The sequence below is a fragment of the Nannobrachium achirus genome (genome assembly GCF_963921795.1).
Source record: "Nannobrachium achirus genome assembly, chromosome: 19".
Classification (NCBI taxonomy): domain Eukaryota; kingdom Metazoa; phylum Chordata; class Actinopteri; order Myctophiformes; family Myctophidae; genus Nannobrachium; species Nannobrachium achirus.
This window is the reverse complement of record NC_137826.1, coordinates 26,390,078-26,413,747: the sequence shown is the minus strand read 5'-3', so window position 1 is coordinate 26,413,747 and position 23,670 is coordinate 26,390,078. Positions and strand designations below refer to the sequence as shown.

The 23,670-nt window shown below is 40.9% G+C and overlaps 2 protein-coding genes across 2 annotated transcripts in view; both read left to right on the top strand.

Annotated features, from left to right (window-relative positions):
* Positions 1 to 14,911, top strand: part of LOC308304725 (uncharacterized protein) — a gene marked incomplete at both ends in the record, with an annotated part of 38,234 nt that extends 23,323 nt beyond the window's left edge. Inside the window, 8 exons of the mRNA XM_080749355.1 lie at positions 4,566 to 4,620; positions 5,672 to 5,800; positions 7,782 to 7,889; positions 8,058 to 8,128; positions 11,211 to 11,415; positions 11,959 to 12,133; positions 14,142 to 14,341; positions 14,757 to 14,911. Of these exons, the coding sequence (XP_080605481.1) occupies positions 4,566 to 4,620; positions 5,672 to 5,800; positions 7,782 to 7,889; positions 8,058 to 8,128; positions 11,211 to 11,415; positions 11,959 to 12,133; positions 14,142 to 14,341; positions 14,757 to 14,911 (1,098 nt within the window). The remainder of the gene's footprint in view (positions 1 to 4,565; positions 4,621 to 5,671; positions 5,801 to 7,781; positions 7,890 to 8,057; positions 8,129 to 11,210; positions 11,416 to 11,958; positions 12,134 to 14,141; positions 14,342 to 14,756) is intronic.
* Positions 14,912 to 18,437: 3,526 nt separating this feature from the next.
* uvrag (UV radiation resistance associated gene) overlaps positions 18,438 to 23,670 on the top strand; it is a 123,372-nt gene continuing 118,139 nt past the window's right edge. Inside the window, exon 1 of the mRNA XM_080748904.1 lies at positions 18,438 to 18,690. Coding sequence (XP_080605030.1) covers positions 18,580 to 18,690 — 111 coding nt within the window. The 5' untranslated portion in view covers positions 18,438 to 18,579. The remainder of the gene's footprint in view (positions 18,691 to 23,670) is intronic.

The window sequence follows — 23,670 nt, the reverse complement described above, 5'->3', positions numbered from 1 at the left end:
TTAAGAATCCACGGGCCCTGGCGCTTCTCCAAATCAAAGGGCCCCCCCCGCCGCCGCCGCCACCCGCCCGACCGCCCGACCGCACGCAAACTCCCCCCCCCACATTCATCGAATCGTATCGCCTCTCTGTGCATAGCGCAGCATAGCAGAGCACTTGGCCAGAGAGAGAGAGGGGGAGAGAGAAAGGGAGAGAGAGCATGAACCATAATGAGAGAGAGAGTGTGTGCGTGGCTGCGGGCTGCGTGCATAACGCTCACTGTGACTCACCACGTCTTCATAGAAATAACGATGCGAAAAAATATTTTTAATGCTTTATTTGATCTACACAGGGCCTTCCAGGCGGCGGGCCCTGGCGCTTAAGCACAGGTTAGTCCAATGGTTAGTCTGGCCCTGCTCAGACCAACAGTTTCTTTGTGTTCATGTGCTAATGTTCTTGGAGTTCTCCCAAATCCCATGGGCCTTCACATCCTGCGACACATGAGACAATCCCCCTTCATCCTCATGTTCTAAAGGGCCACCATCAAGTGTCCTTATGAGCTTCATCACTGCTTGGTGAAGACACTGCACCTTCTGGAGCGAAACAAAATGAAAATTCAGGCTGAGCTAGGTCGGACAACCTACCTACCATATACTCCCTCATTTGCCATTAACATCTGAGGCACATTGTTTGACCACTTGTTTGCACTATCAGTGTTGTCTGCACTGTCAATTGCACTAAGGTTGTTGTTGGCCTTAATCACTGTATTATTGGTGTCTAAACACAACCTGGAGAAAAGCCTTATCGTTTATCTGTATTTATATGGCTCAATGACAAATACACCTATGTGACCTGAGAGGGGAGTGAGAAAGATAGATAGAGAAAGATAGATAGAGAGAGAGAGAGAGAGAGAGAGAGAGAGAGAGAGAGAGAGAGAGAGAGAGAGATCATGATTTGACAGCCGAACATTATCAGCATCTGCAGGGATTGCACACAGGGCATTCTAGATGCCAATTGGTGTTTCTAGGCAGGACTCATGACTAAGCAAAGCGGATGGCACACAGAGATGCCTTCAACTAAGGCTGTGAGGACATTAGCCTGTTCGCTAGTGGTGAACAGAGTAAATACTCTAGGATTTTATTAAAAAGAAAATGTACTTTGTACATTTTCTTTTTAATATCAATGCATTACCCATGACTGAAAATGGAGACGTCTTCAGAAAATATCAGATCTACAAGCTAACAACGCATTGCACCGTGGTGCATTGTGAGCTTGGAGATTTGAAATGGTTCATAATAGCCTATTGGCTATTCCAATTAAAGTAAGCCTACTTGTTGCTGTCCACCACTGCTATTCACATAATTATGCTTGTCAGTATTAGGCCACCATCATTGACCAATCAGTAACATTTGTCTTTATTTTAGATTGCACAAATTAAACGAATGATAAGACACTTGTGTGATGAAATATTGAATTTGGTTCTTCCATGCAAATTCTCTCCATCTTATTGTCTCCACCAGCCGAAGGCTGAGGGGAGAGTATGTTTTCCCCTCCGTCCGTGTGTCCGTCCGTGCGTGCGTCCGTGCGTCCGTCCGTCCGTCCGTCCGTGCGTCCTCGCAGTTTGTGAGCGCCAAATCTCAGTCACCGTTGGCCCGGTCGCTGCCAAAGTGAGCACACACATTCCCTGGATGCCAATCTAGAACCTCTGCCCTAAATTTTTCAAATGGGCCTTTTCTAGCGCCAACTAGTGGCCGATGTTTGCTAAACACATTTCTGTGCACTACTCTTACAGATTTTGTCCAAAAATCCTACAAATCGGTAGGCAATATCTCGACAGTCATGTGATCGACACGGATCTGTCCGATTTTGCATATTCCATCCTGATTGGCTAAGATTGGCTTCCAAAGTTTGTGGGATTGAGCCGTTTTGAACAAAATGCCTCAAATCACAAACGCAAAGTGCAATTATCATGAAATCGCGCACACACGTTCCCACTAGGCCGAGGAAGAAATGCCACTTATTTTTTTTTTAATCAGCCTCATGGTGGCGCTATAACAGCCCGATTTGTGGTTTTACCTATAACTCCACCGATCAGTTTCAAACTTTGTAAGCGCACTCCCTAGAGGCTAAGGATAAACCTTTGCCCTGCATTCTTCACATCAGCCTTTTATAGCGCCACCTTTGGCCTGACTTATGTAAAACACATTTTTGGATATTACTCCTTGAGATTTTATCCAAAAATCATGCAAATCGGTACACAGTATCTCTATAGTCATGTGATCAAGTCCAATCCGTCTGATATTTCACATTCCATCCTGATTGGCTAATATTAGCTTCCAAAGTTTGCAGGATTGCTCCGTTTTTGAACAAAATGCCTCAAATCATCAACGCAGCTTGCGATTACCGTGACATTTGCCACACATATTCCCACTAGGTCAAGGAACAAATGCTACCTTTTTAACATTGTCCTGTTATAGCGCCACCAGCAGGTAGACTTTAGAAAAACACATTTTTGGAACACAATGCTTGAAATCATGCATGCAGCGTCCGATTGCCATGAAAGATCTAAGGTGAAGAACATATGCCACCCTTTTTACATTGGCCTATTATACAGTAGCACCACCAGGACGCACGGCCTGGTGGAGACCTGTGCTCGGAAGAGCACTGCTTCTAGTTACATCTCGTTCCACACCTCCTCTGGGATGTCCACACCCAACTCTTTTTCCCATTTGTTCTTAACATATACTGTTTAATCTCCTTTGGAATTAAAAAACAAATACAATTTGACAAATCAAGATTTATTTAGATACTTACTTACAGATGAGAGATTACTATGAGAAAGTTAGAAGGATAGAAGCAGCGACGGCTCCAGAGAATTGTTACCAGGGGGGCTATGGGGGGGCTGGATTTTTTAGAGCCGGGGCTAATGCATTTTGGCAACAAACAATAACGAATAATACTAATACGACAAACGCGATTCTCTCGCTTGGGTATTGATAACTGAACAGACTAGATCTTTGGCAGATGCCAGCTCCAAATCTGCAGTGTTGTACCCGAACGCGTTCAATGAACGATCGTTCATGAACACGTTCATATTTTGGGCGAACGTGAACTGAACGTTCTTTGTTTTCGCTTGATGAACGATATTGTCGAACACGTTCATTCTGACGCCCGTGAACGGCGTTCGTCGGCCGTTCATGCGGCGGTCCGCGCCTCCGTGGTCGTCTGTCCTCTCGTCTCTCTTTTCATTCACATGCTCTAATAGCACGCACTGCGCGCAGCTCCTCGCGAACGTTGATATGCGGTGCTGTCTGCAGCTGAGTGCTTCATCACATGAAGCACCGTGAATCTCCTCCTCGTTACGTCTCGCAGTCGCAACTCGCAAGTAAAGCCTGACTATACTTTGTATGTTGCACGGCGAAAATTGCTGATCTGCAAGCTCACAACGTGTTGCATCCACGAGACAACGTGAGCTTGTAGATCAGCTATTTTAACCAACATGGAAACATGCTGTGTGCGAGGTTTAGAAACTTCTGCCTTCAGCCCTTCACAATAAGGGTGCAGGAAGACTGGGCACTGGGCACCTAAATATTGTGGGCACCTCAAGGTTAAGTTGGATGAAATTATTGCTGTGTGTGGTTCTATATGGGCTGTGTCAATAATTTTGACAAATAATAGCTTGCAGCAACATCTAAACTTTTTTTGTTTTTTTTAATAGCCAAAAGTATACAAATATTATGGTTAAAAAAAGAACTAAAAAGAACTAAGTTAGTTCATATTGGGGAACCAATGGGGCTTAGGGGGGGCTAGTCATTCACCAGAGGGGGGGGGCTAAAGCCCCCCTTAGCTGTCCCTGGAGCCGTCCCTGGATAGAAGTTGAAATTCACCCCATAATAAAAATATTTACATGGGCATATGGTTATACGATATACCCAGGGCAATTTCTAAATTGTAATCAATTTTATTTTTTTAGTGCTGGACTTGGTAGGCTTGGCTACAACTTGTCATGTATCTCTTAAACACTGTAAAAGTTTATTATTATTTTGTTTAGGCCTACATTCTTTCCAAATAGGCCTATCATCTTTGTGCAATTTCTTTCTCCTAGAGTTGGCCACACCTCAGCTGCAATGACCAATTAAAAACGACAACAACAAAAACACGTTGCTAATAGCCCCTCAATCTTTCAAGGTAAATATGACCTATGACATTATGACAAACACACGACCACTGAGCTGGTCTTCACTCTGCAGAGCCACGTGACTGCCATTTCTTGATAAATAAGGTCCCCTCATTGGGGTTCGCACAGGACGTTTGCATTGCTTCAGTTTAGGTTGACAAGTTGCTAGACTAGGAGGGGGGCATCGAGTAGTTTACTAGGGCAATAATATAAGGGCATAAGCATTGCAGTGATAAGGGCATTGACTCACCACTGGCACCGACCACACCGGGCTCTGGCTCCTCCCTCAGTGATTAAATGCACGCACCGCGGTTTGATGCGCTGCAGTCCAAGGCAGTCATGGTAGCGGAGCTGTAGAGGTTAACGCCAACTTGCCAGCAGCAAACATTTCGGACTCTTTTGTCATCTGAGCAATCAAAAATGAAGACCATGCTTGCGGCATATTCCGGCCCCGGTGTCCTTAAAGGTAAGACTCAATTTAAATGTGGTTCCATATTTATAATGTCCAAACAAATGTTCAAGTGTACTCTCTTCCTTCTTGTGTGCAAACGTTACCGTGGTTGGTATAGTTTGGGTGCCCCCCGAACAGAGGAGCTCTAACTAGTAATCTAAACTTTGTGACAAAAGGTGAGGAGGTCTTTGACTCATGGAGGATTTAGTTGTCAAGGGGGGAAAAAGAAGGGGAGGGGGGCTCACAGATTGCAATTTATGAAAAACAAAATAGCCCATATAGGATCCTGGTATAAGCATTTTGTTTGACACCTGTCACCATTGAAATGTGTGTGTGCGTGCGTGTGTGTGAGACACAAAGACAGACCCCCTGCTTCTAGAAGAACTTGCACATTAAATACCATAAATGTTATGGTATACAGTAGAATAGATCATAGGAAATAGACCTCCAGTTGAACCTGTGTAGTGGGCAGTTTTTGGTATCACTCTCTTCATTCATTCATCTGCCCAAAGGAAGCCCTGAGGAGGTAGCATTGGTGTTTCTGCAGCATCTTGTTGATTCAACTGCATTGCATTGGTTATTTTCAGTCTGCACATATGGGATTAAGTAACTGTTGTCCTGAAGGGACGAGCGGCTCCTTAGTGGCTCTGTGTGTAAGCTCAACCAGCTTTAGTCCATCTAATACTCTGGACTTCTCACACCGGCTACACACATGTAGCTGTTTGGGTTGTTTGGCATTCAATTTATGTGTTTAACGGATTAATGGATTGCTGGATCCATAATGGATTAATGGATCCCATGTCTCTATACTGATTTGGGATTGACTGAGTGAGTTATATGTTGATGTTAATTGTATTCTGTGGCACATTCTGTAACCTGCAATTTTTCATTGTTCGGGGGCTTGTGCCGTCTCTGTTTGAATTGACAGCTTTATTTACTCTTTTACTAATTTTGCTTTGACATGTGCCTCTAACTTAGCTTCAGTCAGTGCTATAGAATTGCATAATGAAAATTAAAACACTAATGTTTTTGACTCTTTCTTTACACTCTCGTTGTTTGGCTCCAGGCACCGGTTCCACCATCCTCTCTGCCCTCCAGCAACTGCCCTCCGTTCCCTGGCTCTGCCGATCCAAGATGGAGAAACACCTGCAGGTCATCTCTGTGCTGCAGTGGGTCATCTCATTCCTTGCCCTGGGTGAGTGAGTGCACCTGTACAACTTACAGTGTTGTCTTGTGGTCTCATTAGTCTCTTAGCAGTGTTAGCTTGTGGTCTCATTAGTTTCTTAGAAAAGTTGAGGTCAATCCGCAAATAAGCCACTTTCACCTCTGGCTCTTGTACTAGTTTAGCGCAGACTTAGTGTCTGCGCTGATATAATGGCTAGTTATGGAACTGTGTTTATTAGTATGTAAGTCAAATGTTTTTGTAGAGACTTTGACAAAGTGCTTTACAACAATGAAAGTAAAACATGTCAATAACAAACACAAAAATAAAATATAAGAACACAAAAATAAAACTATCAGTATTTAACCAATCAGCCGGTGAAATTCAAGAAATCAATACAGGTCAGGATATATTTCAACACAAAGTCTGTAATCAATAAAGGGCTATGTAAAGGCATGTTTGAATAGGTGACTTAAAAAAAACAACTATAAATGTCCACGGAGGCCAGTTTTTAGGTGGAAAGGGAGATCATTCCATAGAATTCCATAGCTGGGTCCATCACCTTAGTTTTTAGTCTTGTGGGAGGACCAACCAGCAGGGCTTGGGATTAGCATCTCAGAGACCTTCTGGGCACATTTAAAGGACAGCTGTGGTTTTTTACAACATGGGTTCATATTTTAGATTGTAATTAGAGAAAAGAAAATATGAGTGTTAAAATGTTTTCATTTACTGCTTTCTATTGTTTTAGTGATTTTAGTATTTTGATTTCTAACCCTAACCCTAACCCAGCCCCCATAAGTCACATCTGCCCATGAAAGATTGTGGTGCATCTTGGGAATGGGCTTATTGTGTCTAAAAATACATATTTAGCCCCCAACCTGGGGGCATGCATGCAAATCAAAATAGTTAAAATCACTAAAACGATAGAAATAAGTAAATTAAAACATTTTAACACTCAAATTTTATTCTCTCTAATGACTATCTAAAATATGAACCCTTGTTGTAAAAAAACAAAGTTGTCATTTACAGTTTTTTTTCGATTGCTAAAACACATTTTTCAAAACTGTACGTTCTTTTCAAAACTGCATACACAAAACTCCAAACATCAAACACAAATTGCTAAACCCTGGCATCCCTTTGCAAAAGAACTCTTTGCCATCAAATCTCTTAACATGTTCACAAAATGGAACTCGTGTTTTCATTTGGTAAACACAGCCCTATTTTCACATGACACACACATACCATTCATTGAATAAACACAACTAAGCTTTTGGCTGAACACTACCAAGCATGTACAGAACACTGAAGAGCAAAATTGAAAACACAATTGTCGAAATGGAACACACTGAATGAATGTCAATTACTCTGGTAAATGAACCAATTCCCTTTTTGTAAAATGACCCAGTGTATGCCCACTTCTCTCATAGACAAACATAAAACAGCACACAAATATGCAGACATAACATTTTATTGACTGTAGGTCTAAACGTTTACCCCCAAACACTCCAAACAAGCCCACAACGCGTTGTGTGCTTGTAGATCGGCTGTTTTCAATAGTTTTGTGCGACAGTCTTGTATGATGTAGCAGGGCTTTTCTTTACCAAAAGACGTACACATTTGAAACTTGGAGATACAAGTTTTCTGCCCGACAGTGACGATATTTTAGTGATTATGTTGCGAGGAAAACGTTGAGATAATAGCCATTTTGGTTAGAACTGACTGAAAATAACTTTGTTCTTCAAGTTTAAAATTATAATAAATAATATTTTTTCAAGTGTCCAAATAAATTCCAAATATTATCAAATGATCTTGCGGCACCCCTGGACTTCCGTCGTGGCACCCCAGGGTGCCCCATCACCCACTTTGTTTTAGCAATCGAAAAAAACTGTAAGGTTGGAGCAGGCCACATAGATATGGAGGTGCCTGGCCTTGGGATTAGGACCTTTCAAGAAACTGAGTATAGACTCGTATACAGTACTACATTGGACCTGTGTCCTACTCTTTTTCCCTCCAGGTGCTTCCTGCACTGTGCTTTTGGTCTACATGTTCTGCACTGACTGCTGGATCATCGCTGCCTTGTACACAGCCTGGCTCGTCTTTGACTGGAACACCCCAAAACAAGGTAAGCCACCTGTGTTAATCAACTTATACACATTTCTCAAGCTTTAGGTTTAACATGAGGGGAGTCACATGTTGGGTATTGTGTTTGTGTACTAGGAAGTATAGACAAGTGACTGTATTACTGATGAGGTTGATGAATTAAAAAAAAAACATATTTTCTTCTTTGTAGGTGGCAGGAGGTCCTCTTGGGTGAGGAACTGGACAGTATGGAGCTACTTTAGAGACTACTTCCCTGTCAGGGTAGGTCAATATCTGCCACATCAATTATGTTTGCATCGAGATTTCCTCACCTTGTGTAACTGTAGGTTACACAAGGTGTATCATGTATGACTCAAACATGTCCCTCAGTGTGTGGCTGTTAATTTATTCCTAGATAATTGATAATGTTAATTGATCTGACATCAAATGTGACCCTAACCGTGATTAGTAATGCCTTTTCTGCAGGAAAGTAGTGAGACAGCAACTTGCAATAATACGTTTTTATATTTATAGCACAACAGGGATTGATGGTCCAGTTCTTATCTTACATTTACCAACCATAAACAAACTGTTTTGAACCGATGCCAATGGTCATCGATATTACCATTGATTATGCTGTTGCCCAGCAATGAGCAGACTCGAAGACATTGATAAGATTATCAGGGGAGAATCCAGTATCAACTGTTTGCACCAGGCTGCTCCTTGTCTCCTGTTGATTAATGCAAGGTCTTGACGTGGGTTGGGAGTTTTAGACTTTGTCCAAACAGATAGGCAGCAGCAGCAGCACACAACATTGCTGAGTTGTTTTTTTGTTGTCTTCACTACATCTTGAGATCGGAGTACAGTCCTAGTTGAGGTGAAAGGGAAGCCTTATCTCAATCTCTTGCTTAGTTTCACACACACACACACACACACACACACGCACACGCACACGCACACGCACACGCACACACACACACACACTCACTTAGTCAGAGGGTGTGTAGTTGTTCATGGTTCATCTTTCACAGAAATCCCACAGTAAAGTCCTTGGTGTGTTACATTGTACAATCTCGGTTACAAATGGATGAATTACAGTAACACTAAGGTTTACTGTACTTGGAATATGTGTTTACAAACACTAGTACATCTGTGATGTTCATGGGAAGTTAAATGGTTCATTTAAGGTTGATTAATACTCCAACAAATGACACATTTTGCAACAATTTATTTTCAGTTTTTGTTGTACGATACGACAGACCAACAAAGTATACATCAGCCTTTAGACCACAGTTTCTACCATTATAGTTCTTCTCATTGTCCTCTCATTCACTGAAGTAGCTGAGCCTCTCGACTCTGCAGAATACAAATCAACTCAATGCTTTCATGCAGCTTGTGCAGTTAAGCTCTTATTGTTGCTTGTTGTCTTGGTCATTGTATGGCCCATATATAAAAATTAACTGCTGCTCAAATTTGATTGTAGAAAATAATTTCTGTGTCAAAACTGAGCATGTTAATCTTCACATTGAAGCATAAAAGTCCCCAAAGATGAACAAGGGGGGAATTTAGAGTAGCAATCTTTGGAGCCTGAACTTTGCTTATCACTGTGGTCTGTACTTTGAGCACTGTAGGTGAGACTGCCTGGACGATCATGATTCTTTAGTCATGGAAAAGAAGACAGACATGCACATCCCAAACCTGAAATTGGGCAGGTGCTGGGTGATATAAGACAAGTGCAGGAAGATTGATTTATAGAAATAATAAAACTGAAGGGCTCCAAAAGTGCTTTATTGCACCCGTGTGACATTTCGAGCTACACACTTCTCATCAGACGGAAGTGAACTTTAGTCTGATGAAGAGCGTGTAGCTCGAAACATCACATTTTCTTTGTGTAATAAAGCACTTCTCAGTCTTTGGAGCGTTTTATTAGGATTCACCCAGAGGGTTGATGCTGTTTCTCTCCAGTAATGTCTTCATAAGAAATCTGTGTAATTAAATGAAGGCCATAATCCACTTATGCCCTTTGTGGTATACCCTTTGTGGCAATTCCTACAAATGGTAGCTAAAATCTGTCACTGTATGCAGTACAGTACATTTGCTTTTGAAACTGGATACATTTTTATTATCTTTATCTATTATGTTGGAAGTTACTGTCCTCAAGGGTTTAAAAACTGGGAAGGGACACACCCAGAGATAAACAGAGTCTTTGCTAGTGTGGATGGTTAACAAAACAAGACCCTACCCTATATACTATTTATGTGAAAAGTCCCCTTAAATTAAATTGATAAAGTCCCCTTAAAATGAAAAAGTCTTAACAACAAGTGTTATAGTGTTGAACTAAGGAGGAGTTAAAGCCCTCTTGCATTTCATGACATGCAGTTGTATGGAGTGCACATCTTGGTGCCAGCAGGCAGCAGGTTGCTGTTGTTGCTGCATCCCCATCTTTTCTCCTGTTAGTATACAGTACATGCTGGTAAATGTAAGACATCTCTATTCGCTATTGGCCCCACCAAAAGTTATTTCCTTGACACATCTACCACACCACGCCATCTCCACTGAAACTTGCTAATACGGTTATGCAACTGCATGTTTGACTCACTACTGTGGGAGACCTTGTCCACACTAGACACACATCACACTAGATCCAAGGCTACATGGTGTACAGTTTACATTTTATCCACCAGTAAGACTCCCTAATCGGGAGATAAGCAACCGTCAGGTCGCAAACGTTTGAAGGCAATGGTAGCCAATCAGGAGGGAATATGGGAAATGGGACCGATCCATGTTGATGACATGACTTAGAGATACTGTGTACCGCTTTGCGTGATTTTAGGGCAAAATGTGTAGGAATAGTGTCCAAAAATGTGTTTTGCAAGAATCGGTGGTGGCGCTAGAAGATGGCCATGTGAGAAATGAGGGGTGACGGACGGACGGACGGACGGACTTACTGACTGACTGATTGACAGTCGGTGGAACGCTTCATGGTATTCTGATTCATTGGAGATGCCACTACTGATAAAGAGATGGTGAAATGTCTATGCAAAACGCACAGGGCAAATATGCAATGTATAGAACATACAGTATAGTGTTGCAGCAGTTAATGTTTTATGGCTGTACATAGAGAGCAGGTTGTACCAGGACAGATGGAGCAGGATGTACCAGGAAGGACAGATAGAGCAGGGCCATATACTTAAAGTGTTGGATAAGTAAGAAGGATAAGTTCTACATACACGTTTTGTGCTCATTGTATGTGCTTGCTCACACACAAGAACTGAGTTAATTAGTTTAGTCTTGCACTTGCTACAAACATGACATGCATACAAATTAATCCAATGCTCTCTGTTTTTGTCTCAATGTTTTGTAGCTAATTAAAACCCATGACCTACTGCCGAGCCGGAACTACATCTTTGGCTACCATCCGCATGGCATTCTCTGTTTTGGTGCATTCTGTAACTTTAGCACAGAAGCCACAGGCTTCTCCAAGAAGTTCCCAGGAATAAGGCCCTCCCTGGCTACTCTGGCGGGAAACTTTCGTTTCCCAGTTCTGAGAGACTACCTGATGTCTGGAGGTAAGGAATTCCTAGGGAGTCGAGGTCTGATAATGCTAATAATAGCTGTATCTGCAAGAGGACACTGAGCTTTGTCCTATTGCTGAGATGAAATGGACTCTAGTTACCTTTATGGGCTGCTGCAGTAGAGAGTAGATTATGTATGCATGTACGTATGTACGTAGACTTTACTCAGCTTTAAGCCATTGTTTTATATTTTGATATTAACACAATGTATTCTGATTTAAGGTTACTGTATTTGCTTATTTCCCTATTTGTTTAAAAAATAAATACAATACATTCACACTTCTTGGGGCAACTATTGTCTTTGAATAGAAGACTATTTTCACTGATTGAAACATTTATAAATCTACATTTATAAAGACTAATAAATAATATTTATAGTACTTTTCACAAGACTCTGATGCTTTAGTTTACTCTCGCTTGGGTCAGTCAGTAGAACTGTTGCTTCATGAAGGTAATACAAAATAATATGTTACATATATATATATATATATATATATATATATATATAACACTAACATGTTATATATTTTTGCCCAGGTATCTGTCCAGTAAACAGGAACTCCATTGACCACCTGCTGTCATATAATGGCACGGGCAATGCTGTGGTCATCGTTGTTGGGGGAGCAGCAGAGTCTCTGGACTGTGCACCTGGCATGAACAGTGTCACCCTGAAGAAACGCAAGGGCTTTGTGAGACTGGCCCTCGAGAAAGGGTGAGACAATACACTGTGGTGGAAAAAGTACTCGCAGGGTTTCCTGCAGCGCTTTATTGGCCAGGGGGGCCAGGGGGCCTAAAATCTGTAGCACCCGGCCAAGAGACAAGAGTCAACTTCTCCTCTTATGTTGAGGGCAAAAATAAGAATTAGTCTAAAATAAGGGAATTAATTTAAACTAATTTAATTAATTAATTAATTAAAATATGTCGGCACACGCGCCAGACCCCCCCCCCCTCCACCACCTGACCATGCCTTTTTCCTGCAGGAAACCCTGACTCACATTTTATACTTAAGTAAAAGTATCAATACTGCAATGTGGAAAAAACTCTGTTAGGCTGCACCCACATCAAAGTACCTTTGAGAGTGGATACCCCATTCCGCCAATGCATTTCAACGAGAATGGAGTGGTTTCATGCCAGTAGAGGATTTCTGCAAAAAAACGCTCCATTCTCATTGAAATGCATTGGCAAAATGGGGAATCCACTCTCATATGTACTTTGGTGTGGGTGCAGCCTTAGGGCACGGTCACACCAAATTTTGGCTGGCAGCAGATAAACTCTTTTTGTGCTCAGCCGACTGTTTTTTGCAGCCAGCGGATTCTCCCAATAACCAATGACAACCACAATGTGACAACGGATTGTGAGCTTGTAGATTGTCTATTTTCAAATGGCCATAATTTATATAGGGCTTAAGTGGTTAATGTATGTTTTATAATAATAATCAAATTGAGACCCATAAAACCTGAAGCACAATATAAGTAAAATTTACCTCAGTCTCAAATGTGTTCAAATATAACCAAATTAGCCTGAAAGGGTCCATTTGTACAGTCTTTGGAGTAAATCCTAATTTCACACTGAGGATTCTGCTGTGTAACATTCTGTCCCACAGGGAAACAAATGGGTTTGGTTTTGCAGGGTTATGTATCAAGTTTGGTAGGCTTTTTTACTTAGGCTAAAGAAGCTTAGAGCTTGTTAAATGGAAATACAGTTTGTCAGACCTCCATCTTTGCCAACTAGGGTATTTTTCTAATTTATATAAGTAAATACTGTGGGAATGTGGGTCATTTGTCTGGAGTTGTAAGCACCACTTACTGTATGGTTATTCTAAATCATGGCATTTAATTGGTTGTGTAATCAAAATTATTAATCAAAATTATTATTTGTTAATAATAATATGTGGATGCTTGTATGTGCTATATCTATCTACTGTATCTAAAGCTGGGTTCAAACCTGAAGCTATTTCTTCTATTGCTTCACTTTGGTCAGGCAGGTCCGCGTTGGTAAAAAAATCATGTCCCATTGGAATCAAGGCGAAACACCCGGAAAAAAGGGAGTCCCAACTCCAAACACCAAAATCATGTCCGTGTCTCTGGACAACATCAACGTTGATTGGCTGTCAGGACGCGATGGGTGGAGTGGGGGTGAAGCGAAGGTGGCTTCAGTTGGATTTTTCCAAGTGGGGGCGAAGATACCGAAGCAACCGTTCGCGTCGTTCGCGCCGCCCCTTTCGGATTGTTCGCGCCGCACCCGTTCAGTGGCGTCGTCGTCTCGTCTTTGCATTTACTTTGTATGTAATTGCGCCCCTCGAACCATCCAGGTTTGGACGCAGCTTTAGAGTGGTATACTCGCTCAAATATCACTAATCATCTGATAGAATATTGCAATGTTGCTTTTAATGAGTTTGATAATTTTTTTATTTTATATTTTCTAGCAATTAGCATCGCAGCTTGTGGTCTGTTTTTTTATCGTTGCTGTCGGGTGGAAACGTATCTCAATATTATAACTTTCATGTTTTTTCATAAATGAACGCCCTACTTCATCATGTATGTACAGTTTGAAAGTGAAAATTGTTAAGTGTGTCTAAATGACTAACTAACTTGTAACTATCCATTGGAACATTATTTTTTCTATATCCTGAAAAGTAACCATTTTGGTCATACAACTATTTTCTGGTATATTTACGGGGGAAGGATTGTTGCTCAATCATCGCTTCTTTCCTTCCCCAGGTCTGATCTGGTCCCAGTGTACTCCTTTGGGGAAAATGATGCATACAAGCAGGTGATCTTTGAAGAGGGTAGCTGGTGGAGAAATGCCCAGAGAAGACTGCAGAAGATCATAGGCTTCGCCCCCTGCGTATTCCATGGATGTGGTCTTATCTCGGACTCCTGGGGCATCATGCCTTATTGCAAACCTATCACCACCATAGGTGAGTGTGTGTGTGTGTGTGTGTGTGTGGTGTGTGTGTGCGCACAATTGGCTCCATTACATTTGGGTTATTTTGTGTGCTTAATGATTTATATACAACATAATGCATCATTATGTTTATTAGAACATATTTCAGCCACTTCTGAATAATCCTTCATGATATTGATTGGCCAACAATAAATCAAAATTTAGTTTAGACATTGACAACGGCTTTTTATTTGGGGAAAACCATTTATTTAAAAGGTTATTACAGGACAGTTACCAACAGAGACGGTTTGTTAACAGACCATCCACACTGTCAATATTTGCCAAGTTCAGCCTCAGGATACAGTATATTAATGGTTAACATTGAAGCGCTTAAGAAATTCATGCATGATTAGTGCTTCCATTGATTTTGTCCTTTTTTTTTGTTATAGTTGGAGAGCCAATCACAGTGCCAAAAGTTGAAGAGCCTACTCAAGATATGGTGGATATGTACCATGCCATGTATATCAGGTCACTCCGGTGCCTTTTCGACAAGTACAAGACGCGCTTTGGTCTGAAAGAGAGTGATGTCCTGTATGTCCAGTGAAAGAAAAGAGGGCCACTCTGGAACGTCTGAACTGGGAGGACTGTGACAGAGTCTTCACAACAATCCCATCTAAAACTGTGCCTGGGGCTCTGACTTGTGTCTGGACTGCAAACTCTATACATGAGCATGTATGTAAATAAACCCTTGCTGCTCTCAGCATTGTCACGGACATACTGTAAGCATAGTTCCTCCTCAACATATGGCATGTTTGCGGAAATGGTGGCCTGAAAGAATGCCCTCTCTCCCTGATGGTGTCACATTTAACAGTTAATTAATCTCAGTTCCACTGCCAAAGAAGTGTCCTTCTACAGATGTATGCAATATCTCTAGCTGTCGGCATCGTCTGAAGAGAGGGGGCATAGTTTGGACTATGAGGAACTGCTTGTAAGGTGTGATGGCAGATCAGTTTCACTAGATGGAGCTGCAAGGTAACATACAAGAAGTGCCATGGTGTTCTTGTAATTTTCCTCCAAACCTTGAAATCCTGTCACTCTGAGTCTGAAATGCACAAAATGTAACTGCGAGGAACAACTTCACTCTTGGGTTAAAATACCCAAAGATTGAGCCAAAGATCCAATGATTGTCCCCACATACTGTATGTGCAGTGCACGCATATGCTGTGAATGTGCCAAATATGAGTATTTTGTGATTGTACAACGCCACAAAGTATTAATTGTATTCTTTGGAGAGGAAAACACAGGGTCCAATGATTTTCAGTGAATATTGATGCACTTTTTTGTACTACTGTGTTCTTGATTTGTGCTTAGCTTGTTTTTCCATTCTGCTGCTGACCATGCCCACGTGGGTGTTTTGACAGTTGTGCCAAACCTGAGCTGCCTTGCATCTCCCAAGTGTTTTGAAACGTAGTTCACAAAGAAAGTGTTATTGTGGGTGGAAATTCTGATGTCTGATTACGGGGTCTTTTCCCACCTACTGTATGTAACAACGCATAATCACTAGGGTGATATACTGTAGCAAAGAGGAAGGCATCACAAAGGTGATGTCTTCTTAAAGCTTCCTCTAATACCCATAAGTGGTATTCTTAAGGTGTCACTAATACACAATGTATAAGGGTTTGGGGGTTCAAGTTTTTACCCTGGGATCGCAAAAAATGTCAGCTTCTGGAATGGTGGTACCTGGTAAAAAAAAGTGTCAATTAATTATGGATTCACCAAGTGACTTCTTGCAAAGAGCAGTGTACACAAGTCTCTAATTACTGTGCAAGCAATAAACCCATCCTGCCTGTATTTAAATAAACTTTTTTGTATATTTTCAGAATGAGATGTGTGCATTGTTGTTGTTCTCATCAAACGGATACATACACAATATAGTTCTGATACATTTTTTATTTATATTTGAACAATCATTGAAGTATACTAGGCTACATTGAAAATATCTTGATATAATTTTAAAAATTATGACATCTCAAACTTCTCATCTCAAAGTATCTTCCACATTTGCATAAGCTGCAAGTAACGTGAACCCTGTTCAGTAACCCTGTCTCCCCAACTCTTAAACAAAATTCAATAATTTTTTTTTTATTAAAAAATAAAAATGAACTAAAAATACAATTTCAGGTACTGAAGATTCAGGAGAGTAGCTGCTGAAAAAACTGTTGTGCAGGTGAGCATAAGAGGACCTTGCCTTTTCTTTATACCTTACATTATATATTATGTTGTTGTACAACACAGAAAATACATTAGAAATATTACAAATTAATGGAAAAAAGAGGGGGGGGGGGGTTAAACTAAAATAGAATAACGGATGTACAAATACAAATCTGTGGAATACCTCCAAGTGAACAGTTACCAGCAACACTCCTCCAAGTGGATGCTTTTTTAATATACCCTGGGTTTGGACAGTGTTGTGTGATTTGTGTTATTTTCTATATTGCTGCTACAGCTACCTAGTCTCGTGTAGTGTGAGTGGCAGACAACTATTCCTCAATCTTCTAGCATTTGAAATTTGCAGGCCTTCCTGGTAATGAGCTAAGCTTTGAAAGCCTCTTATGTCGGATGGAACATGGAAGGCTTTAAAAATGAATTCATATGTAACACGATTTTATATAATATAGGCCTAGGGCCCTAGGCCTATGTTTGGGAGTCCCTGCTTTTTTCTCTCTCTCAGCTAAGGGGTCCTGGTCTGGTGCCTGAAAAAGCGTTGATGGCCCCTGCAGTGTTTGTTCAGTAAGGGGTCTCTCTGTTTCTCCAGGTCTAAACAGACATTTTCAGGTAGGTTGTCAATTTTATCCAGTCAGGAGAGAGAGAGATCATTTCTTCCTTTCATCACCTGTTCATGCTGCATGAATTCCCTCGACTGATTGGATAAAATTGGTATCCTGATCTGAAAATGCATTTTCTGTTTACTAAAGAGCTGGAGAGACAATAAAAACAAATATCACCTTATTAAAAGACATATCCCTTACAACAGATGTAAAGTCAAAATTGTAGTCGGAACGATATTATTAATTTTACATTGCCTGTTGGTGTAAATACCATTTTTTATGATATCTTCTGCATAGTATGTTCTGTCTGTCATTCAATGGTAGCCTGATATGAGTTCAAAAAAGGACCTCAATTGAAACAAGCGTAGGTTTTTTTTTTTTGTGTATCCCTTTTGTTAAACTTGTACCAGTGAACTGTACTGTCATGAAACTGTACCTTTTCCTATGCAAACTTCTAATAACGTTTTCAATCAATCAATCATTGTATTAAGAGCATTCCACGCTGAGTGTGAGGCTGCCCTCTTGCGTGCTTCATGGGTAATGCTACTACTAGCCCACTCTGCTTAGTAAAGTGTACAAGTAAATAGGCGCACGTTTCAAATCGTTTACTTTACTGGAGTATTTCTACTGCACTACATCTCAGTCAGAGTAAAATATTATACTTTTACTCCACTACAATTATTTGAAAACGTTAGTTACTAGTTATACTTTGTAGATTGATTAGCCTATTACAAAACATACATTAACCACTTCATTCCCGGCCATTTGAAAATAGCCGATCCAAGCTCGCACAATGCATGTGAGCTTTTGAACCAAGTACATTTAGAATTCCGGACTTTTACAATTGTAACAGAGTATATTTCTACATTGCAGTATTAATATTTAAAAGTAAAACATGTGAGTACTTTTTCCACCACTGCCTAGTAAAGTAAAAAAAACGGGACCGACAATTAAGGATGGACTAGAGTTAAAAAAACTAAAATAAACTGGGAAAAGGGACTGTCACTTGCAGGTCACGCTGGGCCGTGCGCCTTCCTCATATTTAGCAGCTCTGACAGATTTCCATAAAGCTCCGCCCCGTCACTGAAGACCGACAGCCAAACCGCCCAATCACAAGACGTATATCCCGCGGAAGGCGACGCCTTTGCGTGAGCGACGCGAGTCTGAGCCTATCAGCGGCCCTCATTCTTTGGCTTCGACCGGAGATGGATTTCCGAAGCGAGGAGTAGCAGCAAAACAGCTACTTTGTTTATGCCCCTTTTAGCCAGCTGACAGCTCCACACTGTGCTGCTTCTGTGCCTCCAGACGTTCCTGTGCACACGTTTCCTTCTGTGAACAAGCGTCGCAAGCCCTCCACTCGAGTGTCTTTAGTGCCCCAGGAGGAGAATGGGCTGTTTGTTGTTTTGAATGAACTGCCTCTAAGGTGCCGATAGACCGGGGGAGGATGAGCTCCACCGCCGGCCGGGACCTCGCCATCCCCGCCGCTTCTGTCAACAGCAACCCCGGAGCCTCCTCGTCCTCGCGCCCGCTGCACGTAGAGCTGACGTCCCAGCAGGTAGACACCGTACCGCACTGCAACGACACCCATATGCACACATGATGCACATGACCACGGCGGGGAACAGGTTCACAACGTTACTCATTAACGGCACAGATTGTGTGTGAGATAAGAAGCACAGGAGGCCTGCGAAGCTAAACTTGAGCTAGTTAGCTGCGGTGGCTAACTGGTTAGCTCACAGTGGAGACCAGTGGTGTTGGTCTGACAGACTCTTCAAAACAAACACACAGAAGCGAACAAACCACTAGGCTGATGTTGACTGTTCTTTAAACCATGTCAGTTCTAATTATTCTATCTTATTATTTTGTGAGGAGGAATGACTGAGGCTTGTAGCCAGGGCAACTTTGGTTTACTGTCAGCACTTGTATACATAGTGTTTCTCAAACTTTAAAATGTCAAGGTTTCCCCTTCACAGTGAACATACATACAGTGAACAAATGGAACCAAATGAACCGTACACTGCCAAAGTTACAGCCTTGTATGGGTCAATTTAGACCCCCCTAAAGGAACCTACAGTCCCTGGATTATCCACTTTGAGAAACACTGCTGTATGACATCCACATAGTTATCTTATCATCATCAGACTCAAGCTCAGGTGACAGGGTCAGCCAGAAGAATAATGGTGTGTCGCATCTGAAGCTTGGTTCACAGACTATACAGGTTCATCTCTCATGTCATGCACAACAACAAGACAATGTTATAAATTCATTCAGGGATCCAAGGGTGCACAGCCAACTATTCATCAGAAATGCAGAATCCAGTTCATTCATTAGTTTTAAGTTACAGTGGCAGACCAATAACTTTGACTGTAGGTAATTTGAGACAAACCTACCAGTAAGACTCCCTAATCGGGAGATAAGCGACGGTTTGGTCGCATACACAAACTTCTAAAGGCAATTGTAGCCAATCAGATGGAAAATGGGACAGATATATGTTGATGACATGACAGAGATACTGTGTACCGCTTTGCGTGATTTTAGGGCAAAATCTGTAGGAGCAGTGTCCAAAAATGTGTTTTGCAAAGATCTGCCTCATGGTGGCGCTAGAAGAGAGCCATGTGAGAAATCAGGGCTGGAGGTTGTGGTTTGGCAGCCAAGGAGTGTGTGTGCAAAGTTTGGCATGGATAGGGGCAACGGTGCCAGAGATAAGAGTAGGGGCAAAAGTGTGACGTTACGTGACGTGACGTGACGTGACGTGACGTGACGTGACGTAACGAATTTTGATATTCATTATCCACTAATTTGGCTATGTTAAATCCAACATCTAGTTTGTATACAAAAACCTGTTGGCTAAACTTAGTTCTCTGACAAGTAGTATGAGGCTGGTGTTTGCGCTGCTGTTTACTCAACCTTTTTAATTCTCTCTTGTGTACATAAGAATGAGTCATCATCACTTAGTCGTTGACATCCTGTTATATTGTTGTGATGAATATTGTGATACATATTACCGTTGTGAATCTATGGTAAATCGGTAATATGTAAGTTGCCTGCATCTGCAATTCATTAATGATACACTACATCTAGATAATTGCAAGAACAGCTAACCAATGTTGCTTCAATGTTACACAAGTGCTATTTAATTATAGCTTATAGGTCCATATGCATTGCATTGTTAGTGTTTATTTTCATCTTAATTCATACAAACAAATGGGAAACATTAAATCATATAGCTAAATTGGTATAATTGTGTGCTATGAAAACACTCACTGTACCATACGATGTTTAAGTAGACAGATTTAACACAAAGAGACCAAGAAATAATAGTAGATCTCTTGTATAGAACGAAGATACACATTTATTTTGTATGTTTTATAAAATAATCATAATTCCTTCCCCTGGGTGTCAATAGCCGAGTGGTTAAGATGCGTATCACATAGGCTCTGATACCTAACCTGACAGCGAGTCAGACAAACTTTTGCTGCATGTCAACTGCCCAACTCTCTCTCTCCCTGTTTCCGGTCTCTATCCCGACCCATCCCTTTTAGCCATTTGTGAGAAAAACTGTTAAAGTGGTGTTATAATATGGCAATGTGTTGCATTGGTTAGAAAACCAACAGCTGTTGTATGTAAGCTGCTTTCAGTAGTTGTATTACTTTGAGAACAGGATGAGGATGAAGATTTAGATTATGTGTTATTGGACTTTGTATAAAGTTTCAAGAGTCAATGAATGGCAAAGTGAAACAAACTAATCAGAATAATCCAGATTTGGGCAAAAAATTTACAATTCGAAATGATTTATTTTACAGCATTGTGGAATTGCCGTCTTTATTGGAGAAATCTTAATTCAACGGAATTAACTGAAATAATTTCCTTTCATCTGAAAAATGCCAAACATATTTGAGCTCAGTCCCATTTAACACTAGGTTTTCTATCCTTATCAATACATTTTACACCTTTCCATTCATAAACCATTGTTAAAATATTGTGCAACAAAATGAGTGCAAGTTACTTGTATAATAAACTGTTCAGAACATTAGTATGCCTAAACATGTGTAAACCTCTTTCTTCCAAAATCAAGAATCCAGAAAGAAATTTGAGCCTGTAATGTGATCAGTTGACGCATGCTATAGCTGTTGGGTTGGGTAGTTCATGGAAGATTGACTGTGAACGTTATAGGATATGCATTTTTGATTTTGTATATCACTGTTATTTTTTACTGTTGAAGTGTGTGTTTGTTTAGTTGGTCTCTAGCAGCCCCATGATGCATCACTTTATGACATCAGAGACTAGAATACTCTCTTTTGTTTCTAGCTTTAGTAGATATGGACATGTATACATTAGACTGAGAGGGCCAGCCGGCCAGGATCATGTCATTATGTGAAATCTCTTTCAAGATGGTAATTCCATACAAAAAATGAACTTTGATCTAGTAATGTCTGTTTATAAGGCAATTCCCTATACATAAGATAGTCAATATGTGAACATGAATGTGGCCGGTGGGTAATAATGGGTTGCTCAGCCATATTGTGACTAGGCTTTTACCTATTCACATCTACAGGTCCTGTTGACCCCTTTCTAACAGTTGTATAACTATAAGTGACCACATGATCTTTGACCATTGTGCTTGTAGAAAAGTCCCAATATGAGACTAGTAAGACCGTAAGACGCCTAAAGGCGAAAACAAGCCTATATGGAGATTCCTGTCTGTATAGAACCAGCCACACTGGTTAGACTGACATGTACATGTATAGTCTATAGGTTAGACAGCCTTGTATATACAGTATTGGCATTCACAGATATGGGCTTAATATTGATGACATCAGGGATCTCCATATATGGGCATAAAAGGGGATTCTGTATGGTTCACCTGACATCACAGTGATGTCAGAGCGTGACAGTCAATCAACAATAAAAGATTGTTACCCAGACAGACAGATACGGTCAAGTTGTGACGGTTAACATACTAAACTGCGACCTACGTTTGCAATATCTGGACTAATGTGAGTTCTCTGTTTAGGTTGTTTGTTTGTTTGTTTGTTTCACTCTTGCCTACATTTGCTCCATACTGTCTTAGTATATTAGTCACTGCTTTTCTCTGCCTGTGGTCCAAAATTAACCCATTCAAATATGTCCACTGGCATTTTTAAACGGAAAAAGCCCCCACAGAACAAACAGTGTTTTTGTTTCGGCAGCCCATAATCTTATAGGGAATCCCATGACTTAGATTTAGCCCCAGTATGGGCTGTGGTTATAGAGTGGAGGCTGGCTCTGCTGGTCAGGTGAGGAGAGCTGTCCTGTTTCTGTGACGTAGCTTCCCTGAAGCACTGTGGGACCTGAATTGCTAGTGTTCAGTCTGTTCAGATAATTTCCTGTGTCCCATGCTTTGTGGAACCCCCAGACATCATTTGCGTCACCATTTTACTTTTATTTTATTTTCCAGAAAATTGAAAGCAGTCTCTCGCTCTCTCCTTCCCTTTGGGAGACAATTGTGGAAGCCTGGAGCTTTGGAGTCATAGCCATAGTGCTGGTTTATGTTGTGTTGTGTTGTGCGATTGGTACAGAGTTTGTGTAGAGGAGTCATGGACTTTCTTGCTTGAAGCGTGCACAAAGACTGCTCTCAGAGCATCAGCGGTATGTTGGCTCTGGGCTTGGTTGACACAACGGGATTTATGAAACGGGAAGCACACACGTGACCTCCGATTTCAAATGGAGCGTCTTTCCGTTGTAAGTTTGCTGCAAATGTGGAGTGGATCAATGTTGTCAATGTACCATAGTTAACATGTGACTGTGATTATCATGACTGACCACGCCTGACCAAGTTAATCTTGAGTTTATGTGAATAATAAACGCCTGAAGATGTCATGCTTTTATTAAGTGATCTTTTTATTTTATTAGCAAGCTTAGCGATTACGTTCTAAAAAGTACTTCACTTCACTCTGCCTGTAATCCTTCTTGCTATGTCCTCTCTCGGTTGATGTTAGTGAATTGGCTACTGCAGTGCAGACATATCACTTGTTTTCAATTCTCGTTTTGTGTCTTAAGTTTCTTTTTTCTTGAACACAAATGTTAAGAATGTAATTTACATACCATGTTTTTAGACAGATGCTAGATTAATTATTTACCTGGTATGCTATGGTTTTAATGTTCAGATGAGAATATTCTTCAGATGGACTCTAGGTTCATGGTTTTCCTAGTTTCTACACTGTATCTCTGCATGAGCATGTATAAGGATTCTTTACCTTGCTTATGAAACCATGAACCTAGCATCTATCTAAAGAATATTCTAGGTAAATAATGAACCTAGCATTTGTCTAAAAACATGGTATGTAAATCACATTCTTAACATTTGTGGTCAAGAAAAAAAAACGTAAGACACAAAACGAGAATTGAGAACAAGTGATGTCTTCACTGCAGTAGCCAATTCGTAAGTCACTAAGGAAGAGTGTCTGCTAAATTCCTAGATAGTAAAATCCTATAGTAACTAGAAAGAAGTCTGTCTTACCATTTATATTATATATTAACATTTACAAAAATCAGG